Source organism: Maniola hyperantus, chromosome 12 (genome assembly GCF_902806685.2).
Source record: "Maniola hyperantus chromosome 12, iAphHyp1.2, whole genome shotgun sequence".
NCBI lineage: Eukaryota > Metazoa > Arthropoda > Insecta > Lepidoptera > Nymphalidae > Maniola > Maniola hyperantus.
The window spans coordinates 2,239,640-2,248,323 of NC_048547.1; the positions used below are offsets into that span (position 1 = coordinate 2,239,640).

The following is an 8,684-nucleotide window of genomic DNA, read 5'->3' on the forward strand; positions in this document are numbered from 1 at the left end:
ACGTAGACCACATTGCATGAAGCAACTCGACGTTTAATGTGGAACGTCTATCTTAGTTCAAGGTCTGCATGATAAACTTTACATGCTATCAAACAAATTGCGTTTCTTCGATTTGTTTTTTTTGTTGTAGAGTGAAACTGTTTGAGAATTTATCAATGATACAAATTTTCATGGGCGGCGGTAATCACTTAACAACACTTAAGCTCGTTTGCTCGATATCTGTATTTAAAAAAACCCCCTATAGAATTCTTTTAAGGGTTACGTAGTTAACAAGGAACCCTTATAGTTTCGCCATGTCCGTCCGTCTGTCCGTCCGTCATCGCTTAATCTCAGAGACTATTAGTGCTAGAAATCTGTAATTTGGCATGGGTATAAATATTAATCACGACGACAAAGTGGTGAAATAAATGAATTGTGATAAATATTTTTTTTAGGGTAGCTATCCTACATGTAAACGTAAAATGAAAAATTCCACTAACCGGGTATCGCGACAAGTCAAGCAAAAGTTTTTTTATCATGAGAAGGAACAAGGTACGGTAGAAGAAGAAGATTCCCGATAATCAAGAAAAGAAGAATAAGAAAACATGGGATAAAATACAAATAATAAAAAAGGGATAAGGTACAAATAAGAAAAGAATAAGAAAAGAAGGGATAAGGTACGGAAGAAGAAGAAGATAAGATAACCAAGTCGCAGCTAGGTGTTAGGTAGGCAGTAGCTATTTACCATGTAGGTAGGTATTTAACTCTGATTCATGTGATTTTGGTCAAACAAAAACTACCATGTACCATACATTTAAAACCAGTGACTGCTTGAGAGCAATCAGCGTGCCAATAGTAAATCGGCATAAAAAACTTCGTAACGAGTTTGTGGATGAAACTACGCTTAACTATTTTAAATCGATTTTAAGATTTTCATTGAATTCACAGCGCAATTTCAATACGATAAAGTTCTGAATTTAGTACGAGTAAAAAAATATTGCTGTTTTCATTTTTCCTGCACTGGGCTGCACCAACCTGAGAATTATTTTGATCATCACAATCCAAATATCAGTACCCTTATTATAAATGCGAAAGTGTGTTTGTTTGTTGGTTCGTTGGTTTATTAGTTTGTTGGTTTGTCCTTCAATCACGTCGCAACGGTGCAAAGTTGCGACGTGTGTAAAGCGGTGTTTTAAAGCTCAAGTTTGTCTAAACATCTACAGCCAGCGCTCCATGCGGAAACGTTGCAAATCGCTGTCAATAGAGAAAGATAGCGAGATGGTCCCATAAAAAAATCTGGATCCAACCCCTTAATCCTGATGCTGCAGGGTAGTGCTACCCGACTAAGTTAATAATATTATGATGATTCAGAGAATATAATAACTAAAATTAAATAACTCTATTTAATTTTATTTTTTCGTAAAATTCCTCAGAATAATCAATAAACACAGAATAAAAAATAAATATACTATCTATAGAGATAGTATATTTATTTTTTATTCATTATATGTATATTATAACATATTAAATAAATAAATATATTATTACATTTGTATCATAAAAGTGTTACAAGCTTTTTAAATGGCTGTAAAATGCTGTACAACTAAATATTTCAGCTGACGCGATAAAGCTGCGCTTAATATTTTCCCAACAAAGTATATATTTTGTACTGCGGCTTATCCGTACAAAGACGGATGAGAGAGATTTAGCTTTCTTAAGACTCCGCTTGGGTTGCTCAACATAACCATTTTGAAGATAAAGATGTGACTTTTTGAATGAATAAAATATGTCTTTAAGGTTCTTTACAAGGTAGGGATATAAGAGCGAAAGAAAACGACACTAAAATTTATTATTAAATAGAAAAGAAACCTTACTTCGCAGAAGCCTGCATTGCAGTACCTACCTACTTATAATAATTTTATTGAGACTTTTAATGAATGAGATGAGCCGGAAAGAAACGCGGCAGTTGCTCTTTTCAAATTATAAAAAATTGGAATGTATTTTGTTTCACAGTGCTCGGTTTTATTTATGTAACTGCTGGATATCCGAACTGAGATTATAAAGTTCTGCTGTTTACGATATTCGTTTACTGAATAATATCAACCAAAAAAGACCTTGGGGCCATGGAGTCTTAGTGCAAACAAAAATTTACGAGACATTTTACTGCGTCGTGGCTTAGAAATATCCGAGAATGGACTGGGATAGCCAACGTGGCACAACTTTTTCGTTTGGCGAAAGATAGAAAATTATATGACGAGACTAGCTTATGCTCGCAACTTCGTTCGCGTGGACTACACAAATTTCAATACCCTTTTCAACCCCCTTTAGGGGTTTTATTTTCTAAAACTTTTCTTAGCGGATGCCTACGTCATAATAGCTATCTGCATGCCAAATTTCAGCCCGTAATAGTTTGAGCTGTGCGTTGATAGATCAGTAAGTCACTCAGTCAGTTAGTCCTTTTATATATTTAGAAGACTAGAGGATTTAGGTTTTTTTAAAAACCCCGTGGGAACTCTTAGATTTTCCAGGATAAAAAGTACTTCCTCGGGATGTAAGCTAACTCTGTACCTTTCATTAAAATCGGTTAAACTGTTGGGCCGTGAAAAGCTAGCAGGCAGACAGACATACTGACAAACAGACGGACAGACACTTTCTCATTTATAATATTATTAGTATGGATGAAGGTTTGGCCCTCCCGGGGTGTCTCTCTATAATTTTGCGAGGCATTGCTTGCTCTATTAATTTGGCAGCTCTCTGCCTCTCAAGGCAGAGTAGCAGAAGGCCAAACCAATAGATAAATGAATTTTCTCGTAATTCATTAACATAATATAAACATAGTGATAATTTAGCGATCGAACATAATTATTGTAATAAATAAATAAAAAATCAGTTTATCACACACTGATTGTGTCACGAACGTGTCTTACAAGTATCGTTACTCTTACTAGAATAATTAATAATTAATAAGTTTACCATAAAGTTTTTTAACGCGTGATACAATGTTCCGACCATATTCTCTTACAGTGACGGTGTTAGGTAAGTCTCAGCAGTGACTGCTATCCTACCTGATGGTAAGTCACAAAAAAGGTTTGTGTTACGAAAAAAAAAATCTACCATTAATTATTTAATTTAGGTAACAAAAGTTTGTGCTACGAAAGATAAAGATTTTCTGACAATTATTTACGTAAGTACCAAAAACATTTTTGAATAGCAATAAAATAATTATGAAGTCGATTATATTTTTCATTACATTACAACATGGGGTTATTCAAGGGGCGGACCAACAAATTCCTGAAAGGCCGGCAACGGTGGTTCCTGTGGTACCTACTGCAAATGTTCATGGGCGGCGGTAATCACTTAACATCAGGTGATCCGCCTGCTTGTTTGCTCGCCATTTTTATTTAAAAAAATGTCTACACTTTCTAGTGTGAGAACAGCTCTCTAATAGAGCTTTCTTCCAGCACCTCCAGATTGTAAGTGATATTATATCAAATTGCTTAAAACGCACATAAATCCGAAAAATTAGATGTGCGTGCCCGGAATCGAACCCCCGACCTCCCGAAAAGAAGGCCAACGTCTTAGGGCCAACTGCCCTAGTGGCTAAGTTCTAGTGGAGGGATGACCGCTAGGAATGGATTTTTCGGCGTAGTCTTGTGTTTTATCTTTTCTTTTTAACTTCATGATGAACTCCTGCAAAATCTAAATATCTAAATATATAAAAGGAAAAGTTGACTGACTGACAGATCTATCAACGCACAGCTCAAACTACTGGACGGATCGGGCTGAAATTTGGCATACAGATAGTTATTATGACGTAGGTGTCCGCAAAGAAAGGATTTTTGAAAATTCAACCCCTAAGGGGGTGAAATAGGGGTTTGAAATTTGTGTAGTCCACGCGGACGAAGTTGCGAGCATAAGCTAGTAATATTATAATTGCCCATAGTCATCCATTAATTTGTTGATTTCAGTATTATCCGTGGTATACTCGAGATGTGAGAAAGGTTCGTGCCCGCCCACACTCTCGGTGGAAGTATGCGAGGCGGCCTGCGGACCCACGGTGCCGTGTAACTCGACGCAACTTTGCTGTCCCACCGCATGCGGCGGCTCCATGTGTGTGGACCCCATGACTCTGAGGCATTTTGTGACTCTAGGTGAGAAGTAATATAGGGCACGCCACTGTAGCGGCTTCATGGAGAATTGGCTGGGGCGCCAGCTTGGCGTCCTATACCTTCCGATTAACGCAGATACTCACCGGACATGGTTGCTTCGGTAAGTATCTGCATCGCCCGATTGTCACCACTGCGAAGATCGCCTCGAGCAGCGCAGCATACCCTAGAGGAGTGCCAAGCTCTCACTCAAGCGGTCACTGAAAATCAGCGTTGGGGCGTCTGGTACCTCAGATATTTGCTATAGAGGTTTGTGTCTGCGGGGCCCGACGTCTCAACACAAGCTGAGTGGCCTACCTGTTCGAGGTGTTGCACTGCTGTACAGGACGATATTGCCTACACCATGTACCACCTAAGTATATGATACCTCGAATAAACATTATTCTATTCTATTCTATAAGCTTGGGTGGAACAGCGTCGCACACTCGATACGGCAGTCGGTGGTGATGGTCATCTCCCAAACATTGTACAAGAGATGGTTCGGAGTGAGACAGCGTGGAATGCCGCTGCCTCATTTTGCGAGGAGTTGATGTCCGCAAAGGAAGCGGCGAAGCGTGAGGGAAGTTTTGGCGATGGATCCCTCACGCAGCAGACGCACCGGGCGCCGGAGGGCGCATAACGACCTCCGGCCTCCATGAGTTGCCGGCCCGCGGTTGACGGGCGTAAGGGGCGTTCGTCAACCGAAATATAAGCAGGTCAGGAGGTAGAGCGCCGCACCACAAATTTCAAACCCCTATTTCACCCCTTTAGGGGTTGAATTTTCAAAAATCGTTTCTTAGCGGATGCCTGCGTCGTAATAGCTATCTGGTATGACTAATTTCAGCCCTATCCGTCCAGTAGTTTCAGCTGTGTGTTGATAGATCAGTCAGTCAGTCAGTCAGTCACCGTTTCCTTGTATATATTTAGAAGATAATACATAAAGCAATAATTCGTTTATGTTTTCGAATTCCAGTGAAGCCAGGCAAGTGCCCGGAGTTCCCGCGAGGAGTATGGGTCTGCAGCCACTCCTGCACCGGTGACTCGGACTGTCCCCGGGCCCTCAAGTGCTGTCCCAACAGGTGCGGCGCCCTCACCTGCCAGAGGCCGGACGCCGATGATGCGATATAGTTTTTTTTAATTAAACTTTTTTAGGCGCGACTTGATAGTAACTCCACCAAAAAATTTGGCTGAATTTATGTCGTATTCTTGTTACAACAATGGATTGTAGCCAATAATGAGCGAGCCTCAACTTATTTTTTGTTGGATTTTAATAGAGCTCGTAAAATTCTGTATTTCGGGAAAAGAAAAATCCCATTTGTATGTTGAATAAACGGTTATATAAGTACATGAAAAAAAGTTCAAGTTTGCTCTTTGCGAATCGTTTGTACAGTTCAAACACAAAATGCACTTTTGGAAGCAGGGGTTGTAGAGAAATGCACCCTTGTATTATTGCGCTCACAAAGAGTTTCATCTGGCCGTCTTCACTCCACTGTTGTATCACTTTGTATGCTTCAGAAGACATTCTATTATATTTTACTAGCTTACGCCCGCGACTTCGTCCGCGTGGACTACACAAATTTCAAACTCTTTATTTAACCCCTGTAGGAATTGAATTGTCTAAAATTCTTTCTTAGCGGATATCTACCTGGATGCCAATTTTTTTAAATGGAGATAGCGATGAATGGAGGTACCTAATCAGAAACAAAGTAGGTACTTTTTGTGTGTTTTTTACTGACTTCATAAAAGGAGATTCTCTTTTTTTTTTGCGTAGCTCGGAAGCTGTGATAGCCTAGTGGTTAGGACGTCCGCCTTCTAATCGGAGGTCGGGGGTTCGATCCCGGGCACGCACCTCTGACTTTTCGGAGTTATGTGCGTTTTAATTAATTAAATATCACATCCTTTAACGGTGAAGGAAAACATCGTGAGGAAACCTGCATGCCTGAGAGTTCTCCATAATGATTTCAAAGGTGTGTGAAGTCTACCAATCCGCACATGGCCAGCGTGGTAGACTACGGCCAAAACCCTTTTTCACTCTGAGAGGAGACCCGTGCTCTGTAGTAAGCCGGCGATGGGTTATCATGATGATGATACGTCTCTTGATGCCTGTGGCTGGTTTGCCTTATCAGTTTACTTAGACTGAGGGATCAACTGACGCTGGGCGATAAATGGAACAAACATAAATCCCTTCCTCGAAGCAAGATATAAAAAGTTAAAATCAGGGGTTCAAAGTAAAAGAGACGAATTGCCGCCATACTTCATGTTACCACAATTACCTCTTTATGGCTCTCCGAAAATCTCACGTTTCCATTGTTTACCGAGATACTTCTTACATTTTATTTTATTTTATTTAGATACAAGCTGCCCCGGCAAACTGCGTACCGCCTAACAGTTTTTTCAGATTTTTTTAAAATTTCTCTGTCCGTAAGAACCATCCTCGTACTTCAAGGAATATTATGAAAAAAGAATTAGCGAAATCGGTTCCGCTGTTCTCGAGATTTGCGATCAGCAACACATACATACATAATATAGAGATTATTCTCTTTTATTTTATTCAGATATAAGTTAGCCCTTGACTGCGATCTCTCCTGGTGATATAATAAGTGATGATGTAGTCTAAGATGGAAGCGGGCTAACTTAAAAGGGGTATGTCAGTTTGGTAGCCAGACATGTTTCTCGTGTAGCGGAAGCCTGCCCCTACTCAATATTATTCTAAATGTGAAAGTGTATTTGTTTGTTTTAATCACTAGCTTGACGCTTAGTTAGAAAATATTAGTCATTTAGCATGGCTAATATTCTTTAAAAATGTCATGGAAAGTTACGTACTTACAGCCGCACTCAGAGTCGCTAATCGTTAGGTACCTACTTAAGATTGAGTTCAAACGAGACAGATTTATGTGACAGATAATAGCTCTGTCTTGTTTTAACTAAACTTAAGTAACGATTAAGCGACTCTGAGTACGGCTGCTAGACTACTTTATCACAGAAAATTAGTGTTTCCCACGGGACTTTTAAAAACCTAAAACGTGGACAACATCCTAGTCTAGCATAGAATAAAGTACAGCGATTACAGCTACCTAGGTCAAAATTTTACCTGGGCCAAGTTTATAAAATATCTAAAAACCCGATTATTTCCGCAAGCATGCAATTGGGTATTTTCCTACTTTTGAATTTGATAAATACTATTACTTTAATATAAATTAGGATAAAAATAATGACGCACGCTGAAAAATATATTAAAATCCAACAAAGATTGACAAAGTTACGGGCATTTTAATTTTAGAGTGGGAGGGTCTTTTATCCCTTTCTCGCAAAACGAAAATTTGTATGAAACCGCACGAAGCCACTATGGCATTAGTAAGGTGTGACGTCAAAATGCTATATCGCTATTTCTGTCTAATCATAAATATTTAAATGCTCATAACTTTTTTGTTATTTGTTCAATTTAATTAGTCCTTTCAGTTTACGTAATTATTTTTATCCTGGTTTATAATAAAGTACCTAATAAAAAAATAGAAGTCAAATACCCAATTCAATGGAAACAATCACTTACATGAAAAAACTTTGAAAGGGAATGTGCGGATCGAGTTTCCTCGAGGCAATATAAAGTTAGTGATTGATTTCTACACTGCGCCCTATAAAAGAGCTGTTCGTCTTCAGGACCTTTTTAGTATATACTTTGATTGTAGACAGATGGCGATACATAAACTGTATGATCAGTATGAATGCCTCATTGGTTGAGTGGTTAACTTATTTGTCTGGGAATCATTTTTTATTTATTTTAAGTAATCTAGTTTAGCCTATGCCACTTTCCACGTGCTCAAAATCACGTCAATCGGTAGCTCTGTTGTCGCGTGATTGAAAGAGAAACCTACAAATCAATACGCACACTTTTTTTAAATAATATAGACTAGCACTTGGCTGCAATCAGACCTGATGGCAAGTGATGATGTAGCCTAAGATGGAGCGCGCTTGCCTAGTAGATGCCTATTCACTCTTGACTTGAAGGTAAATATTATAATTGGAGGGGAAAACTGATGCTGGAAGGGTGTTCCAAATCTTAGCGGTTCGAATTAGAAATGAGGAGGCAAATCGCTTTGTACGCATCCGTGGAATTTCGACTACGTACGGGTGCAGACATGCCTTGCGGTACGATAGTAGAAAGGTGAAGGAGGAACCAGGTCGAAAATTTCTTCAGCACACTCTCCGAAATATATCCTGTAAAATACCGATAGACATGCAACTTTCGCATGCTCTTAGCGTAATTCAGTGATTCCAGAACCAAAGTTCTCTCAAATCGTTTATTACACTTTGAACACATTGAACAGAACTTTCTTCGGATGCGGGATGTTTCTATATTCAAATCACATTACGACCCTTAAGGGTAATGGATTTGAGTACAACTTTACAACCCTGCTAAGCCTTATGAATGTAATGACTAATGACGTACTTTACACCTGTGTCTTGTAATAAACCCTTGTCGAGCGAGTAGTGTGAAAAGAACGTAACATATAATCCGGTATTTGACAACTAGTCAAATCAAGTATCTTTTTATCAAACGCC

The 8,684-nt window shown here is 39.1% G+C and overlaps 1 protein-coding gene across 2 annotated transcripts; it reads left to right on the forward strand.

Moving 5' to 3' along the window:
- Nucleotides 1-2,855: 2,855 nt before the first annotated feature.
- Nucleotides 2,856-7,536, forward strand: LOC117986972 (waprin-Phi1-like). Of its 2 annotated transcripts, none has more exons than XM_034973925.2 (3): nt 2,856-3,015; nt 3,948-4,130; nt 5,098-7,533. In XM_034973925.2, the coding sequence occupies exons 1-3, from the start codon at nt 2,979-2,981 to the stop codon at nt 5,250-5,252; spliced, it is 375 nt and encodes a 124-aa protein (XP_034829816.1). In that variant the 5' UTR covers nt 2,856-2,978; the 3' UTR covers nt 5,253-7,533. The 2 variants fall into 2 exon arrangements, with proteins under 2 accessions (XP_034829816.1, XP_034829817.1); XM_034973926.2 differs by lacking the exon at nt 2,856-3,015 and adding an exon at nt 3,022-3,066 and having other exon boundaries at nt 5,098-7,536.
- Nucleotides 7,537-8,684: the final 1,148 nt, after the last annotated feature.